This window comes from Pogona vitticeps, chromosome 2 (assembly GCF_051106095.1).
Source record: "Pogona vitticeps strain Pit_001003342236 chromosome 2, PviZW2.1, whole genome shotgun sequence".
Classification (NCBI taxonomy): Eukaryota; Metazoa; Chordata; class Lepidosauria; order Squamata; family Agamidae; genus Pogona; species Pogona vitticeps.
The window spans coordinates 23,630,967-23,650,202 of record NC_135784.1 but is presented as its reverse complement, the minus strand read 5'-3'; the positions used below and the strand labels follow the sequence as shown (position 1 = coordinate 23,650,202).

The following is a 19,236-nucleotide window of genomic DNA, read 5'->3' as shown; positions in this document are numbered from 1 at the left end:
ACCGTGGGTCCTTTTCCAGATTCTGTGCACGTTACCTCTCACTCTGGTGCTGCTTGCAGCATAGGACAACTCTTCTTAATTAATTAAACACACAAGCCCGTGAACATTGATTTTGGTCACTGTGACAGCTCTGGCCGGTACAGGAGAATGTCAAAGTCTTGGCTTGTACCCTTGATGATATAGCAGTTTTAGTGAAGCACCTCAGTGTGGTGTGGTGGATAGAGAAGTACCAGACTCTAGGACTCTGGAGTACAGGGTTCAAATCCCCACTCAGCCATGGAAACTCATTGGGGGAGTGGAACTGGTAAAACCATTACTTAAATACAGTACCTTTGAAGCCCTATTAGTGTTGCTATAGGTTGGTTTAACAGGACATCGGACAACACACACACACACAGAGAGAGAGAGAGAGAGAGAGAGAGAGAGAGAGAGAGAGAGAGAGAGGTTCAACAAAATTTTGTGGCGTAAAGCAGTGGTCCCCAACCTTGGGCCTCCAGATATTCTTGGACTTCAAGTCCCAGAAATCCTGGCCAGCAGAGATGGTGAAGGCTTCTGGGAATTGTAGTCCAAGAACATCTGGAGGCCCAAGGTAGGGGACCACTGGCGTAAAGGGATGGCCGGACATAATCACCAACCAGAAGATTGGGAAGAAAATTTCCTCCAATTTTACGCTATTGGTTTAGTCAGCGATAGGATGGACAATTTTGGCAGCCTGAGTTTGTTTGCTTTGTTGGTTCAGTTTGGGTCATGTGAGACTGGCCTATCGAGGGAAAGGTTGGAGGAACACACGGAATGCCTGGGTGCCCATGGAAGGCAGCCATATTGGTTCAGAACTGAACCCGTCTGTTTTGTGCTTCTTTCCGCCCATCAAGGAGCATCCAGAAGAACTACACATGCCTCGATAGGTGGGTTCAGGCCCTTTCAAGAGCAAAAACCAATGGATATCCTTCCAGCAGCAATTTTTTTTTACACCCTTTAAACTTCGATGCCCTGGGTCAAAAGCCCTGGTTACGCTCACCCAGTTACAGTTATAGATTAAATTATTCCCAAATGTTTTAAAAATTCAACTGTTCTAAGATGTAAATGAAATGGATTTAGGACCCTTTTGGCACTGCAGTCAAGATGTTGCTCATGGCCTGAGTCAATCCTGACAGGCTTAGGTAGCCTACTTTAAGTTGACTCAGCCTTCATTCCTTTAAATGGCTGGTCAATCACCCAGTACCCAACTCACTGGGGGTGGGGATGGGGGCAATGTGTAGCCTGCATAATTAAATAATTAACCCAGAGTGGGCTTTAAGCACTATAGGACAGTATATAAGCAGCCCACAGTCCTTTGCTTCAAGATCCTTCCTGTTGCTACTGTTTCATGCTTTGTTTAGACACCTGACTAATCTGTTTTATTATTGCTACATTACCATATGTTTTTATTATTTTTATATTATACACTATCTTAAGTTAACCATTCTGGGAGAACAGCTGCCAGAGTAATGGGATACAAAATTCACTACACAAATAAACATAAACATAAAGATTCCTTCAAATTCAAAACACACAAAATGTAATCACAATCACAGTCTTGCAGTATCAAATATACAGGCTAAAATCCTGTTGTGTAGTTGCAGAAGAAGCATAATTTTTTAAGCAGAAAAGCTGTAAATTAAATCTCCTTAGGCATTATCTGCTGCATGCTGAGTTACATGACTCTGCAATCAACAGATCATGCCAGCAAAGATTTCTTAACTTATAGCAATTTGCTGCTAAAAGTTACATCTTTTGTATAATTGCACAACAGGATTTTCAACCATATTATGAAAAAGCATCACAGAAAGGGCAATGAATGCTAGAAGCTGCTACACGGCCCTGCCAAGAGAAGATAACAAGCATTGAACCTGGGACCTTTTGCTCCTTATTAGGTATCATGAAAATTGCTTTGGATTTATGGCAACCATATTAATGAATAACCTATGAATTAGTAATGACTGGTAATGTCATTAAGAGCCCTGCTCAGATCCTGCATATTCAAGGTTATGCTTCCTTTATTGGATCAATCTATTTACATGGTAGATCTTCCTCTTTTGATATTGCCTTCTGCTTTTCCCAGCATAATTGTTTTCTCACGATGTACTCATGTTTGTAGAACAACTGCATGCAACGTATATACCTTCTACGATCAAGATATATCCATTCTCTGTCATGCCAATGACTGAATATATTGAGAAGAGTGTTAAGATCACGTGTGGCTCAATTGTAGTGCCAACTTTTAGCAGGAACAAGGCATCAGTCACATTTTTTTAAACAATAAAATGTTACAGCTGCGAATGGTTCGCAGATAGCCGTTCTTACAATATCATGACCTGCTTTCCCATTCTCTGGCGGTTCTGCACTATTAAAAGCTGTAGGGTCCCTACAGTATTCAACTTCAATTCATTCTGTGTCCAAGCTTGGGAACGTAACTCTTTTGGAGTATCACACATCATTTTGCTACAACCTTGATCGTCAGGGATTCTTGGAGTTATAATCCGAACATTAACTTTTCCAAGTTCTGCAGTTTATATACTGTATGTAGAAATCTCTAGCACTAGCAGAATGCAAAATTCCACCCTCCAGGAAGCCAATATTATAGAATCCAGGAAAGCTGTTCCTATAAGGCTACAAAATGCTATGGATTTAGCAGCTGGATATATGATTTGCAATTAAAAATGCCCAGGTTCAACTCATTCCTTTGTTTCTCCATAATGGTTGCAACTGGAAATGTTTCTGTCCTAAAGTTTTGGCAGACAGTAATTAAGTTGTTGCTTTTGCTGCTGTTTGTGTGCTATGAAGTCACCTCTGAATTATGGATTGCTTTGAATAAATTCATTTGAATAAATTTATTCATTGCTTTGAATAAATTAAAATTAGTGGGACGTGGTGGCACTGGGGGTTAAACTGCAGAAGCCTCTGTGCTGCAAGGTCAGAAGACCTGCAGTCATAAGATCGAATCCACGCGACGGAGTGAGCGCCCGTCGCTTGTCCCAGCTCCCGCCAACCTAGCGGTTCAAAAGCATGCAAAATGCAAATAGATAAATAGGTACCACCACAGTGGGAAGGTAACGGCGTTCCATATCTAGTTGCACTGGCCACGTGACCTTGAAAGATTGTCTTCAGACAAACACTAGCTCTATGGGTTGGAAACGGAGATGAGCGCCGCCCCCTTGAGTCGGAAGCAACTGGACAAATTGTCAAGGGAAACGTTTACCTTTATTGTGAATAAATTATCTCAAAAATGTCCTATCCTCAACTACCCTGCTCAGCTCTTATAAACTCAGGCCTGGGGCTTCCTTTGGGGAGTCGGTCCAACTCTTATTTGGTCTTCCTCTTTTCCTGCTGCCTTCCAAATTTCCCAGCATTATTGTCTTTTCCAGATAATCCTTTCTTCTCATGATGTGTCCCAAATAGGACACCCTCAGTTTCAAAAATTTTGCCTCCAGGCTTGATTTGATGTAGGACCCACTCATTCATCTCTCTGGCAGTCCAGAGAATCCACAAAGCTCTCTTTCTATACCAGAATAAATATTTTTTTCAAATAAATATTTTTTTCCTGTCAGATTTCTTAAATGTTTAGCTTTCACACCCATACATAGTGATCAGAAACACGAGAGTGTGAATGGTGTTGGTCTTCAATTACACATCCTTACATTCAATGATCTTTTATAATTTTTCAGTTCTAATTCATTATAATTCAGCAATTAGCTATAGACAGAACAATAGTCCAACTCAGTGTCTGAAACCCTGTTGCTTAATGTGTTAAACTGCAACTCAAGTAGGCTTATTTGAATCAATGGAACTTACAGATGAGTTGACTCACTGGATCTCCACTGATTCAGGGGGCCTACTCTCGTGTGACTTACTATGCCAAACAAGGGATTTCAGATAGTATAAAGGAGCCCCTATACAGTTTGGATGTCATTAGTAAGATTAATGAGGCACTTGTAATTAATTAAGTCATAATTATGAATCTACTATGTTACATCATAACTGTAGTATGACAAGGGATAATTTTACTCCTCTTATGCTGTAACAGTAATTGTGTTTTAGCTCCATTTATGTGTGGACTCCTTTCTTAAGTGTGTTTCAAACCAAAGGCCAGCAGCTTGTAGCATTCTGATTACATTAATGACAGGTATCTAAATGTAACTGCCTTCATTTACTTTCAGATATGGGGAAGTTGTGATTGTTATTGGTGTACTCCTGGCCAGGGGATTCAAGGAGCTGCCATTTTAAAAGCAAGCTTTTCCCTATGTCTGGTTAATTTTGAGTACCAAAATAGTGAAACACTATTTCTGAAATGTTCAAATGACGGTGGAAATGAGTTTTAGGGATATGGAACAGTAACTAATTACTTTTTTAAAGGCACCTCTGTTTTTATGATTCACTGATGGAAGTCCAGTAGCAAGTCCCAGCTAGAGTGGGCCTACTGGGGATTTGGTGAGTCAACTCCTCCATGGGTCCCTTACATTCAAATGGGCATACTCTAGTTGCAGCTTATTGCTGAATTTCATCCGATTAATTATAAGAACCTTCCCTACAAGGCAGGATAAACTACGCACTTGTTCCCCAACTTGATAGAGCCCCATTAAGACTTCTGATCCTATAAGATTCTGTCAGAAGAAAGGCAGCAGAGATTTATCAACTGGTATTTTTTTACTGTGGCTGTTTTCGCCAGGTCTTGACAGGCAAAAGAGACTGAAGAACACAGTTACTGTGTGTTGGCACAGAGTTTTTGGCTTCTCCATTTAAGATTATATGGCCAACCTTTAGCTCGTGAAACCGTAACATCAATCTTCCTCCACTGGCAAAGCCACCTTGGTTGTTTAGTACATGGGATGGAATGTCCTTAGCAGAGAAAATGCAATAATACAGTGGACCCTCTACTTATGGAATTAATCTGTATTGGAATGGTGGCTGCAGGTCGAAAAGTCTGTAGGTCGAGTCTTCATTGACCTACAATGCATTGAAAACCAATTAATCTGTAACCGGCTGTTTTTGTTCCACTTTTGTTCCATTTTGTGGTTTTTTTTCTGGTCTGTAGGTCGATTTTCCGGCTGCAAGTAGTAGTATGTCAAACCTAAATTTTGCAGCCAGAGAAGTCTGTAACTCGAAAAGTCTGTAAGTCAAGCCGTCTGTAAATCGAGGGTCCACTGTAGCAAAGTGGATAACTCATATTGGGTTCTCCTTTTTCTTTCTTTCTTTCTTTCTTTCTTTCTTTCTTTCTTTCTTTCTTTCTTTCTTTCTTTCTTTCTTTCTTTCTTTCTTTCTTTCCTTTCCTTTCCTTTCCTTTCCTTTCCTTTCCTTTCCTTTTCTTTCCTTTTCTTCTTCTTCTTCTTCTTCTTCTTCTTCTTTTGATTCCCCAAATACAGTATGTTGCTTGCAGTCGTTGGCTCAGTCTGCCTAATGGTAGGGCTGGCTATGCCCATGTGGTATTTGGGTGCTGGCCTTTACGCCTCAGTCCTGCACCTCTGGGGTTTGTTGTCAAGAATTTAGAGCATCAAAACGAAACTAAAGGAGAAAAGGCCCGGGATTGGAAGTTTTCTCAGGGACCCCAAATCTTTTGTGCCCGAAGCAAAACATTTTAAATGGTCTCTTATTTTCAAAGTTAAATTTTTGGACTGTAAAAATTCTTAATCTTCTCTGAGCAATTCTGACGGTTGTCAGTTGCAGGACCAAAAACGCAAGGTTTAAAAGTTGTAGTCACCAGAACATACAAATAATGCATTTGACATTAAAATCACTACTTCTGTGTTAAAAAGGACAACTGTATCTAAACTTCAAAAAAATTACAATGCTTGGAAAACAATGTTACATTAAAACCTTTACTTGCAAAACCGTATCCTTCAGATGCATTATTTAACATGAATGTAACTGTTTCAACGTCAGGATATTGAATCTACCACAGCAGCCAAAATCCTCTCACTTAACTACGCAAATGATATAACGTTTGAAGGTGAATTGCAACACCCATTAGGACATCCCCATGGAGAATGTCTGTGGTTAGTTCTTAACGTAGAGGAATTTGCCTCCAAAAATGATGCCATTTGCGCTAGGCCAGTATAGCGAGGTAAGAGGATTTGGGCCACTCTTTGAACGCTCTGGCATGCCTTAATGCTCACAAAAGTCCTGCAGGCAGCTATTGGCCTCTGAACAGAATGCGGGCTTCGGAAGGGCTTTGGTCTCATGGCTCTTACACCGTCCACAAAAGTAACTTTTGCAAGGTCTAGCTGTATTGTGACAGAAGAGACATGCTTACCCATTGGATTTTCCTGTGGACCCTCCTTAACGTGGCCAGCAGCTGCTTCGGACAACTTTTGGAAGGATTATATCCTGTAGTCGTGGCAAACTCTTCTTTCTCTCTGCTTCCAGGCTCGGCCCTGTCATTAGGCAGGGTGAAGTGTCTGCCTTAGAAAGATGTGTTTTTTTAACTTAATTTTTTTTACTTTTTTTTTTACTGACCTGGATGATTGGAGAGGCACATTGGGCATTTTCTTCTTAATTGGTCAAAATAATGTGACTAGCTTTGGCTACTGTTTACCTTCATTTGGTGGCTGTCTATGTGAAGTGTAATTTGTTGCTCTGCCTCAGGCAGCAGAATTGCCTTGAGCTACGCTTGCTCCTCCTTCTAACTGGTTTCCCAAAATTAGCACTGAGGATGGACAGCTAACTCTTCGACTTACCAAATATATATTTGGTGTATATATATATATACATATATATATATTGAAGTGTGTGTGTGTGTGTGATACAGATCCCAAGGATGATATGAGTCAGAGAGCTGTGTCTGGAGTAGGTACATAAATTTAATGCCAGAGCTCAGCTATCTACTTATTTAGGTAGGGCTGGGATGGAAAGCATACATTGGTTCACAACCTTGAACCTCCAGATGTTCTTAGACTACAACTCCCAGAAGCCTTCACCACCACCTCTGCTGGCCAGAATTTCTGGGAATTGAAGTCCAAGAACATCTGGAGGCCCAAGGTTGGGGACCAATGGACTACTCTGGCAGGGGCTGATGGGAGTTAGAGTCCAGCAATATCTGGGAAGAGATTAAAGTTTGTCATTGATTTGTATGAGCATTTCCTTACTTTAATGTTTTCCTGTTCTCAGTTGTGGGTTTTCCTTTTTGCCTTTTAAGAAGAAAGGTGACAGGAACATGGAAGGGGGTAGAAGAGAGAGGTTACTAATGAAGGTTACTAATGAAGGAAGAACCCATAAAACACAGTGAATGAGGAAAGCAAAGTGACAGTGGGATAAAAAGCCTCATCTGCTACTACTTTGAATGTTTTATTGGGGGGGGGCTTGTTTTGTTTTTTTAAGTTGAAGAAGGTAACATCGTCTTGTTATGTGTTTGGGGGCAACTGCTCTGAATGCATTCAAAACAGACAGATCAGTGCTTCTCCCTCTCTCTTATGCCTGAGGCTGCCGTCTCCAGTTTGTCTCACAACTGAGCCTCCACTGACTATTGGACCCTGTTATGTGCATGAGTAATAACAATTATTTTATTGTGCTGTCAAAACAATTCTGACTTATGGCGACCCTTTTCAGGACCTTCCAGGTAGAGAATACTCAGAAATAGTTTCCCATCCTCTTCTTCTGGGGACATCCTGGGGCTGTGCAGCTTGCCCAAGGCCACACAGGGTGACTCTTCTCCCTGGAACATAGTGGGGAATCGAACCCCTAACCTCTCTTTCCGCAGCCAGATACTTAACTCACTCATCAGTCCAGCCAGCATTTGTTTCTGCATTGTAATTACGCACATTGTTATTATGCCCTATACTGATGCCTTAGAGCTTTAAACCTAGGGGTCTCCGTTTTACAGCATAATTTTGTCTTTACTCAGAAGTAAACGCCATCACCCCACCCTGAGTTTAATAGTGTTTATTCCTAGGATATAGCATTGCAGACTCCAAGGACCGTTACAATGGCTGAAATCATATGGCTTAGCATATATCTGTGAAAATTCTCAGTCATCCAGGTGTGGTAATCTGGAAGTTGAGCCATGGCGACTTATTTCTTGTTAGGTTGAAACGTTTCTCTACTAATCCAAGCAGCTTCTTCAATCTGAGGAGAGTTGGTAGGAGATCCCTGATATATCCTCCACATGGGGCAGAGGGTTGGTTTAACTTCCCCCTGGTCTGGATAGGCTCCTTAGGAGGACTGGGGGGGAGAGGGATAATCCCACTTCTACAGTCTTTCTCCACCCATTGTCATGGGTCATTGATGATTGTTAACAGTGATGTTTCTTGTGTGTGTCCTACTCTTTCTGGGGACTGATGAAAGGGCAGCATGATAAATAGGAGACAGACTGTATCTAAGGCTCCCACCCCTTTTGAGTGAGGGATTTCCTATATGAACATGTATGGCCTCTCTGACCCAAACCATCTATCTTCTCAGTCTAAAATGAGGACATTCTTGGTCATCAAACGAGTGTCCTTTGTCCTTCAAATGAAAGAACACTGCTGATTATGGTCCTGGGCCATTGTCCCTCCTGTGCAGAGCCATTCCCCTGTTTAGTTGCTGTTTGGTTTATTTTATTTATTTATTAATTTTATTTATATCCCGCCTATCTGGTCGGGTTAGGACCACTCCAACACAGAGCTCCGAACACTCCTCTTTGCATTGGACCACATACACTGTATTGCTCCTGTGGCTTCCCATAGTAAGACACAGCTAGAGTAGGCCTATTTGAATCAATGGAATTTACAGAGGAATTAACTCACGAATCCCCCGATTCAATGGGGCTACACTAATGCAACTCGCTTCGCTAAGCCTCTGGATTTCAGCCAATGTGCTGTTCTGTATGAAATCAAGATAGTGTGATACAGTCTTTTGTCTTTTATGCTTGTCATTGCCTGTATACTTATGTCGGTCTTGCAAAGCACTCCATAAAAAGTTACAACTAGCTCATAATAAGAAGTTATTTATTTTACTGCCTGCCTCCTCACAGAGGCCTGTGTTAGTAACTGGAGGACAGAACAAACACTAATAGACATAAGGGGAAAAGCTTAGGAAGTTGCCTTATACTGTACCTCAGCAATGTCTGGCAACAAGCTTAGTTTTACCCGGGGGGTAAGAGAGTAGCTTATAGGGACATGGTGGCGCTCTGGGTTAAACCAAGCAAGGTTGGAAGACCAGCCGTCATAAGATCAAATCCACATGATGGAGGGAGCTCCTGTCGCTTGTCCCACCTCCTGCTAACCTAGCAGTTTGAAAGCATGTAAAAATGTGAGTAGATAAATAGGCACCACCGCGGTGGGAAGGTAACGGCATTCCATGTCTAGTTGCGGCAGCCACGTGACCACGGAAATTGTATTTGGACAAACGCTAGCTCTATGGTGTGGAAACGGGGATGAGCACTGTGCCCTAGAGTCGGACACGACTGGACTAAATGTCAAGGGGAACCTTTACCTTTACCTAAGGGAGTAGCTGTGGCCTCTGGATGGTTTTGGCCTACACCATTTGTCCTAGATCAGATCGAGCCTGAACTATATCTGGAGGCAAAAGTGTTGAAGCTAAGGCTGTCCTACTTTGGGCACATCCTGAGAAGGCAAGATTTATTGGAAAAGACAATAATGCTGGGAAAGGTGGAAAGCAGCAGGAAAAGAGGAAGGCCAAATATAAGATAGACTGACTCCCTAAAGGAAGCCACAGGTTTGCATTTACAAGAGCTGAGCAAGGCAGTTGAGAGCAGGACAATTTGGAGGTCACTCATTCAAAAGGTTGTCATAGGTCAGAGGGGAGTTGACAACACATAAGAACAATAAAATCCATTCTCGTAGTGTGTAGAGCCCGTGGGGAAAGATTGTTACAGCCCAAAAGCATCTGGAAGGCCCAGGAGGTCTAGACTCCTTTGGGCCAAGGTCCTGATCTCACAAAGCCACAAAGTCTAATTTCAAAAGTTCCTGTTGGGACTGCAACGCCCAGAATCCCTCAGTCTGGCAGATGCTTAGAGGCATTCTTCCAAAAATGTAACTTGTGTGGCATCTAGTTTAGTTTGGACCAGGTCCACTTGCTGGCACACGGCCCTGACAGATTGAAAAGGAAGATGATTCTCGCCAGAATAAAAGGTGGCCCTCCCAAACTCACCACTGCCTGGGCTACCGTTCTCCCAGGTTTCATAGCCCAGTTCTTTACTGGCCATATCCACTGAAATGAAAAGCAGGCGAGAGGCTCTGTTACTGAACCACAGCAAAACTTTATTACATGAAACCATTTTGTATTCACCACAAGCGGCCGAGTGTGGGTCTAACAAGTACAGTATCTATAGGCAGAACGCAGGACTGTGACGTGAAAAAAGGCCACTGGTAGCCATACTGAGCCATTCCTCCACAGAGTGTGTGTGTGTGGGGGAAGAGACACCCCCCTTTCCCTCACCTCTTCTCAACAGACAGCCAAATTATGTTCCCACAGGAGGCAAAAATAAATCCCGCCATTTCTGTTTGAATAAATTACCGCCATTTCTGTTCTGTTTTACCTGTTCTGTTAACCGCCCAGAAGAGTGAGTGCCTTGCACTAATTTGGGGGGGGGGGGTGTTATAGAAACCTACGAAGTAAGTAAGTACTGTACTCAAGAGCGTCTCTCCCAGCAAGACAATAAATAACGATGACTTCGCCCTCCCATCTTGATATCCCAAGTCTGCTTCCTGAGGTAATGACCAACTCTCTCTTTCCAAGGCCAGCCCTACTAATGGACAGAATGAGAATCTTAGAGAAGGCTGGAGTGTGATCTGGGTGTCAGGAGCAAGGATGGCCTATTTTAAATTATTTCCAGGCCTTGGGCCTTCCACTATCTTTCTCCAGCAGACGGTCTTTCAATTAAGAGTTTATCTATGCAGGGCTTCTTTCCCTCCCCCCCCCATGTGGTGGGAAGATGGTTCTGGGTGTCACCAAAGACCGCAAGCTGCCAGTTATGTTTCTTTCTTCTTCTAGTATTTTTTACTGCCAGCGAATCCCTGGTGGGATTTTCTTCCTGAGGTGCCAAAATAATTTGCCTGGTTTAGGAGACTAAAAACCTTCACCTGGGTTTTTGTATATGTATTTGAGAGCGGGGGGGACTCTCCACTGTTTGGTGTTCCTGTCAGTTATTAGCCCTGGAGCAGAGGTGCTTTCTTTGGTTTAATTAAAATACAAGATGACAGGCATGCACGGTTTTGCCTCGGGTGATGATGACATCTTCCCCAGTTTCTTTTTTATTATTTTATTTTGCCGTATTTTATTTCTGTGCCACCTTTTCTCCCAATTACAGGGCCCAAGGTGGCTGCAGGTTTCCCTTTAGAGCAGCCATAAACACATCACCCGAAAGGAGGTCAGCCGTCTGCATAAAATGTCATACACGGAGATATATATGTGGAGATGCAAAATCAGAAATGAGGATTATACTGTATTTTAAACAGAACTGGGCCTCCCTCCTGAGAGAAGAGCCAGCCTGTGTGGCCTTGGGCAAGCTGCACAGTCCTGGGACATCCCCAGAAGAAGAGAAAGGCAAGGCACCTCTGAGTAATCTTCACCTGGGAAGCCCTGAAAAGGGTCCCCATAAGTCAGAACTCACTTGACAGCACAAGTGGATGATTATAAGACCCATCACTCAAAGCAATGGGAAGACAATGATCCAGGCGACCTGTGTTCTTAACTGTGGCTGGGCAACTTCGAGGTCCCTGATGATCTCCTTCCTTCTGTTCCTTTATTTTTTAAAATCAAACTTTGGTCTGGGCACCCCTTAAAAAAGAAGAAGGACCTGCCTTCCAATGGAGGATTTTCCTCTCAAAAAAAGAAGAAGAAAAAAGGATATGTGGCCACAGTAGCTACCTCTACCCACCCGTTTCTTCCTTTACCTAGAAGAAGCAGGCTGGGTTCTTTGACGCCTACTGTTTTGTTTTTTATTTTATTTTATTTTAAATATCTTGAGGCGTTTTTCTTCCCACCATCCAGCGGAGGGCGGTAAACAGAGAAGCGAGTCTCTCCAAAAGCGCGCAGACATACACACACACACACGAACCACGCAGCCAAGGCTTACGGAAAGGAGAGGAGGCGTTCAAAAGAGGAGGAGGAGGAGGGGAAAAAGAAAGAGAGAGAGAACAAGCAAGCAAGCAAGCAGGAGAGAAGCTGATCTCTTCTCTCTCTCTTTTTTTTTTTGCTTCTCTTCCCTCCCCCTTTCCAGCTCCTCCTCCGCCGCCGCCACCGCCAGCCCCTTGTGTGGGACTCCATTTTCCCAGTCCCAAAGTCTCAAAGGAAAGGGCCGTGGGAGCGCGCCTCCAAGATGGAATAAGGGCTCCCAGCGCCGCCGGATCTGCAAAAATTAAGGATATCCCCGTCCTTTTGTGTGTGTGTGTTTGTGTGTTGTTGGGGAAGGAGGAGGAGGAGGAGGAGGAAGAGGAGGGAAGGAAGAGACGCACGCACACGCATACAGAGAGAGTTCAGCTGGTGGTCTTGCTGAGAATGGATGATCAAGGGAGGCTGATCCAAGCTCGGGGTGCTGTGGGGCTCCCGGGCCACCCTCCCGTCCAAGGGGTGCAGACGATGACCCCTCACTCTCTCCACGAGCCCCCCTCCGACAACGGGGAGCCCCGGAAGCAAGACATCGGCGACATCCTCCAGCAGATCATGACCATCACCGACCAAAGCTTGGACGAAGCGCAGGCAAAGTTGGTTACCCTTCTCCATTTCTTCGGCGACCCTGGGCATTGTGTGTGTGTGTGTGTGTTGAGGGTTTTTTTTTTAATGGGGGGTTGTTGGGAAAGTTTGGGTCGGAGGAGGGTCTCTCTCTGCCTTTGTGTGTGAGTGCGTGGGGCAGGCAACTCTCGGCCAGGCGTGGATGTATGGATGGATGGAGCTGGCGTGGAAAAAGAGCGCCAGGAGCCCGAAAGTCTGAATGGGGCGGCGTGGGATCTGGGCGCCCCACTGGAGAGAGGTTTTGTGGGTGGCGGGGAGGCTTGGAGGTTTCTAAGGGTTGTGATGGAGAGTTTCTCCAGATCGTGGTAACCCCTAGGGGCCGAAGGAGGCACTTTTTTTAATGGGGGCAACTTCAGCGGTCCTGGATTTGTGGATCTAAGATCTTTGGGGATGCCCAGTTGGGGCTTTTGGGTGGGACGGGGGGGGTCCCTGGGGGAATGAGGTGCTTGCGGTGAGAAGATGGAGCTTCTAGGGATAGGGTTACTTGGGAGGGAACTCCATCGGTGTCTCTAGGGAATAGCTGGAGGCCTAGAAGTATGGCACAAGTTTGGTGTTGTTTCTTGGATAGGAAATCGGGAAGGGGAAGACTTTATGTGGGATGATTGGGTCTTGTTTGATTTGGGATTCAGGACAAAAAAGAGAAGTGTAGCGAATTAAGTGGCGTGTGCATCTTATAGCCTGATATAGGGCATATGCATGTAGAATATGAATGTATTGAACTGGTTACCAATTGAAAGTGGCAAACAATGACTGGCATTACTGGGTGATTACACTATAGGATTGGGTCCAGACATGTTTAGAGTAGACTCACGCAGATCAGTAGGGCAATATAGCCCTAACAGATATATTAACTTAGGTCCGCTCAAAGACTGAGCCAGAATCCAACCCATTTTTAAGAAGAAGATGTAACAGTTTGTTGAAAGAAAGAGGTGGTGGCGGTGGGGGGGGTTCCCTCTGGAAAAAAAAAACCTGCTCCAATTTATTCCTCTGACCCATGTCTTTTGCTTGAACTAGTCAACCTCTCCCCAGAAAATTTTAAGATTTTGACTTTTCACCCCACTGCCTGCATTTTCTGTCCCAGCTCCCAGTCTGCGCTTTTGATTTCAGAGGTATCCTGTCTCATATTGTTAGGGTCTTTGGGCTGCACATTCATATTTGCAACTACTGTACATACATTTCTCCAATCTGGAGAAGGCCTTAGTGTTTGGGCTGAGTTTTTGTAAATGCCAAACTTTGAATATAAAGAGGACGGTGGTGGCCCTTGAGAAAAATCAGAATAAAAAGCCACAGTATCTTACTGTGCTACCAAAGAGCATCAAGCTTTCAAGCTGAGGAACTTAAAAAAGAGAATTTAGAAACTTACTTATGTGGCATTTTGACTGATCCTCATGAAGTGGTTGGAGAAATTGTTGGTTTTGTTCACTTTGGAGAGTATATGTTTTTGTGTTCAGTTTTTAAATGTGTTTGCATTTTTAAAGACAACAGTAACCATATTTACGTATGTTTTATTTATTTATTTCATTTTTATACCGCCCCTCTGACCTAGGCTAATCTGGGCAGTTTACAGCATTTAATACCACCAAGTACCATTTAACATAACAGTAGAAATAATAATAATAAAGGAATAAACTTAAAAATATAACATATTTATAGATTGGTAATGGGGAATGAATTTAATCTTGAGATCCTGTTTGCAAGCGTATGGTTTCAGAGACATGTCCTAATGCTGTGTGGTATGTGTGAAGAGTTGTGGTTTGCATCGAAAAGGCTGCTTTAAATTCTTAGATGTCATTGTGGGTAAGAGAACACAAGGGCAATGTTGCTTCGCTTTTTCAAAGTACTGTAGTGTGGTCTGGAAGGCAGAGTGTTGTATGTCTGGAAAGTTAAGCTTCTCAGAAATGTCCCTTTTTGAGAGCCAGGTGGATGTGTGTGCATTAAATCCAGTGTAAAGCAAACCGGACGTTGAATAAACAAGCAGTGTGAAGAGTTCTTGTATTGAATTTTGCTGCCTGGTGGATGTTTTAGAGCTGTAAACAGGAAAGGGCTCTCTGAGTGATGTGTTTCAATCCGGACTGTGAAAGTTGTGTTTAGAAGGGGAGGGGTTGGTTGCAGAAGTTCTGGGTTGTGTGTGTGTGGGTCCAAATTGTGGGTGCTGTATTTAGGGCTTCCAGGATGTGGACTGATTGTGGAGTTTTGTTTGAAGGTGTGTTTGCATGCATCTTATGGATATTTAGCGTTCAGATTGCATGCTATATCGGAATTCTTTTAATATGCAGCAATGATGCCAGTATTTTGTGAATTGGGTTATTGTTTAAAAATAGGATGAGTTGTATAACCAAAATGGAGATTTGTGCATTTATGAATCGGAAGCAATTGGGTGTGATTTTAAATAATTGTAAACTGCATTTACTACCTACTTGGGGGGGGGAGAAGAAAGATAGGGAGAGAGAGGCAAATAAAAATATTGAGACAATATATTGGTTTTATGTTATTGATACATGCCATTTATCCAAACAAATGTAATAATTATTTTTTAAGGAAACTCTTTTCCTTCCTGAACTTGCACAAACTTTGTCCCTTTTACAATACCTATAACATCTCCCTGGTGTTTTTGTAAACCATTTAACAATAGAAGAAAATGCATATTTTTCTTACTGGTGGTCCAGATGCTAGAATTAAATTGGGATTACTCAGTCTGTGTGGGTGGGTGTTGGTGAAGACTCCATGATATGCATGAATAAATGGAGGGTGGGTTGTTTGCCAGGCTGATATTTACTAGAGCTAGCAGAAGCAGGCATAATTTTTTGGGGGGGGCGGCGGCTTTTTTTAAAAAAAAATTACTCCCTCCAAACTCTTTCCAAAAACATCGGCTTTATCTGCTCTCTCTTCCACTGTTTAAACTGCAGGAAACACGCGCTGAATTGTCACCGCATGAAGCCGGCCTTATTCACGGTCCTCTGTGAAATCAAAGAAAAAACAGGTATTGTTTGGTCCAGGATTTGAGAGGGTGGGTTGTGTTCGTTCCTTTAAAAAAAAAAGGACTTGAACTTTATCGGTGCATTTCGGTGTATTAGGAAAAATATTTTGTAGGAGAGGGGAAAGGTAGGCAGTGAAAAAGGGTTTCGGGAGAGTTTGGTATGGTACAGAGAAACGAAGAGACGTGAATTTTCCCTCAAGAGGTTTTGCCAGAGGCCTGTTGTCTCTGCGCCATCTTGGTGCGTCTGGAATTTCTTTGCCTGCCTGCCTGGTTTTCTTTGTAGCCACTTCGCTCCCTTCCTCCCCATCCTCCTCTCCTTTCTTTTCACTGTTGTGCTTTGAAGACTGCCCCTCTTGTGTGTGTGTGTGTGTGTATGTGTGTTCACACTGTTTCCTTTGAGGAATCGGAAGAGGTTTCTCCTAGTGGATCTTTTGTCCACAATAACTGCCCACCTCCTCCGCGCTGCTTTCCCTTCATTTTTATTTTTTCATGTTCATTGCTGACTCTTTCTCCTTCAACAGTCTGTGCTTGGAGGATCTGCTCCCCCCCTCCAACTAGTTGGGTTAGGTTTCGGGCTTCAGGGTGTAGGGTGTGCTTTGCTGAGGGATCTATAGAAAGGCTGCGTGTGAGTGTTGCCGGGGGTGGGGTGGGTGGGTGGGTGGGTGGAAGAAAGAGAGAAAGAGCGAGACAGACAGAGGCTGCTTCCCAAGTTATTTGAATTTGCGCTCTGACCCGACTAGATTAAAAAGTGAATCGGACGTGGTCCAAACCACAGGGCCTCCGAGAGGATTAGCGAAAAAGGAGAGTGGATGTGCGTCGGGACCGTTGTTAAAAGTTCATCTGGTTTAAGCGGATGGATCGGATCAAGCATTTCTTCAGCTGTTGCAAAGGCCACAGACCTATACATCTTTACCCATTGAAATGGCTTCAATCCAGCTAAAGTCACAAAGAGTTAGCCACGCCGTGAATGGGAGAAAATGGCGAAACTGGATTTTGGAAATTATATCTGGGAGTGTCTGAGCGTGTGCTGGACGAGCGGGGTTTGCTTAAGTGCGTTGTATTTGTCGCTGGTCTACAGCTGGTGGGTCAAGACCTACAACATGGTCACACTCCAGTTTATGCTGAGTCACATCACCGAGGACTCTACTGTGTTCTTTTCTTTTCCTTCTTTTTCTTTGCAATTGGTATCCTCAGGGAATATAATCAAAATCAGGGGGAAAGCAATGGACTCCGTTTTTTGCAGTTTGATTCTAAAGATGGCTTCTGGGAATGAAAGTTTAAAAACTGTTCTTTGTTTTTTTAAAATGTGTCTCTAAATGAATACTTCCTCTTGGTGTGTGCTAATACGGTGTGCAAATTTATCACTCAGAACAGCTAGCTGGGAAAGAGTACTGTACTGTTTTATGGTGAATAGTCCATTGTGTTTTATTGCTCCTTTTGAAGGAGCTCAAGGTGGCCTACGTAGCTCCGAGCCGTTGACCCAAGAAGACACGCAGTAGGTTTTAGAGTAGATTGAGAACTTGAATCTGGATCTCCATGAGATGAGACTCTCAAAATCATGGGTAAGCAGCTTGGTGCTCTTTTAGGACTACAGTTCACAGAATTCCTGGATATAATGCTTGGGGCTTGTGGGAGTTATAGTTCAAAACATCTAGGGAATATCAGGTCACTTACTTGTGTTTTAAATGTATTTGTTTTTTTAGTATCATTTGTAGATTGAGCTGCTTTTCTCCCAGTGAGGGGACTCAATGCGTCTCACAATGTTAAAACAAGTAAAATAACAAAGGCAATAAATGTCACATTAAAATTATAATAATAATTAAAATACGTTAAATGATTAAAACCAAAAAGCAAACTTATCTTAGCTAAAAACCAGTCTCCAGGAGCTCAGTTATGGCCATTAAAAGCCGACCTGACGAGGTGGGTCTTCAACTAAATTTATAGAACCCAAGCTCTTTGAAAGACTGGTTTGGTAGTGGATACACTCGTGTAGACGTGTGACACAGGTAACAGGCATCTCTTGCAGTTAATAATCCTTTAGCCCCACAGTTTGTATTATATTCTCAACATCCTCCTCTGTGACTGAATATACCTGCCAAATTAGATCAGCCTTTTCATGTATCTGATAAAATAGGTTCTGGTTGAAGGAAGTTTTATGCCACAATGGCCAGAATCCTGTAGAGGGTTCACATAAGGTTTATACAGCTTGCTGTTGCTAATTGATGAAGTGCAGTGGTGTGTCTCAGTTGTGTGTTTAGTGTATACCTGATCGCTCCACAGAGATGTGTCCTGGCACCAACATATACTCTAATGTTCCGCTCCGCTGGGTGGAGCTTTGCCTCTTGTGCACACGATTTTGCCCCTGAGCGTGTGTGTGTGTGTGTGTGTGTGTGTGTGTGTGTGTGTGTCTGTCTGTCTGTCTGTCTGTCTGTCTGTCTGTGTGTCTGTGTCTCCACCTCCGCCCTCCCCTGCGCGCGGGGTTCAATTTTGATCGGAACCAAAGAGGCTGCAAGCAATCACTGCATGGAGGAGGAGCAAAGCTGCACAGAGGGAGCACCTTGTCAATTAGCTGCAATTGGTTGTGGCAGAGACCTCACACAACCAGCAGTAGGACTCTGGTCACTAAATTGTCCAATCCTATGCAAGATTACTTCGAAACAGGGTGCGGAATTGTTACTTTTTTGGACCGCATTTCTCAGAATCCTCCAGCTGGCTTATGCAGCCTGGGATATTCAAGGAATTATTGTCTTTAAAAAGTCATCTTTCCTAAATACCATTAATTTCAGTGTGATCCTTCCCCCCCCCCCGGTAAATGTGCATAGAATTTGAGCCTCAGGCAGAGTTACAAGTTTATGCATGCTTTCCTAAGAGTAAACCACACACAGGTTTCCACATCAACATAGGTAGGATTGGGTAGTTAATCAGGTTTATCTCTTTGAGATGACATGGAGCCCTTTGTGATTTCTGTATGAAAAGTATGTTGTGGGTAATGCTGCAGAAACAATGTGGAAATTGTTTCTCTGGAAGCTTGTGGTTTAAAGTGCTGCATATAAAATGTATACTGTTGTTCATTAAAAGTCTGTGTGGTCTAGGCGGCAAAATTGCAATGTTCCAGCAGTACAGATGTGTTTGTGTGGGTTTGTTTCAGGGATGTGGAGCGAAGGCTGCTGCTTTTCTTGTGACAGAGAAGGCCTCCTGTGTAGGAAATCTTATTTATGTATATATATGTGAGACACTGTCACCTACAGATGTTTGGAACAATAACTTTTCACAGGGCTTGTCTTGTTATTAGGCAGAACTAGGTCAGCAAGGTATGTGAAGGGAACTGTGTGCTATGTGCCTTTGCCTTCTAAAATAATCCACAGCGTTTAGGTACAGTGGGAGATGGCGCTCCCATGATCAGTACTAAAGAAAAATGCAACCGTCAGGAGCACGCTTTCACTCTCTTGCCTGGATTCAAAGGGTCTTTAGGATTTGTTTCGCTTTGATTTGAATTGTGGCTAATTTTTATCGTGTTCTGCCTTGTATATTACCGCCAACCTTTTTCTGGAGCACAG

The 19,236-nt window shown here is 43.3% G+C and overlaps 1 protein-coding gene across 5 annotated transcripts in view; it reads left to right on the top strand.

Moving 5' to 3' along the window:
- Positions 1 to 12,198: 12,198 nt before the first annotated feature.
- PBX2 (PBX homeobox 2) overlaps positions 12,199 to 19,236 on the top strand; it is a 38,601-nt gene continuing 31,563 nt past the window's right edge. For 2 of the 5 annotated variants that reach the window (XM_020813060.3, XM_078388396.1), the window contains exons 1-2: positions 12,202 to 12,674; positions 15,597 to 15,682. In XM_020813060.3, the coding sequence (XP_020668719.1) occupies positions 12,469 to 12,674; positions 15,597 to 15,682 (292 nt within the window). In that variant the 5' untranslated portion in view covers positions 12,202 to 12,468. Of the gene's footprint in view, positions 12,675 to 15,596; positions 15,683 to 19,236 lie in introns of all 5 variants that reach the window. The other 3 variants (XM_078388395.1, XM_020813062.3, XM_020813061.3) reach the window with 3 other exon arrangements.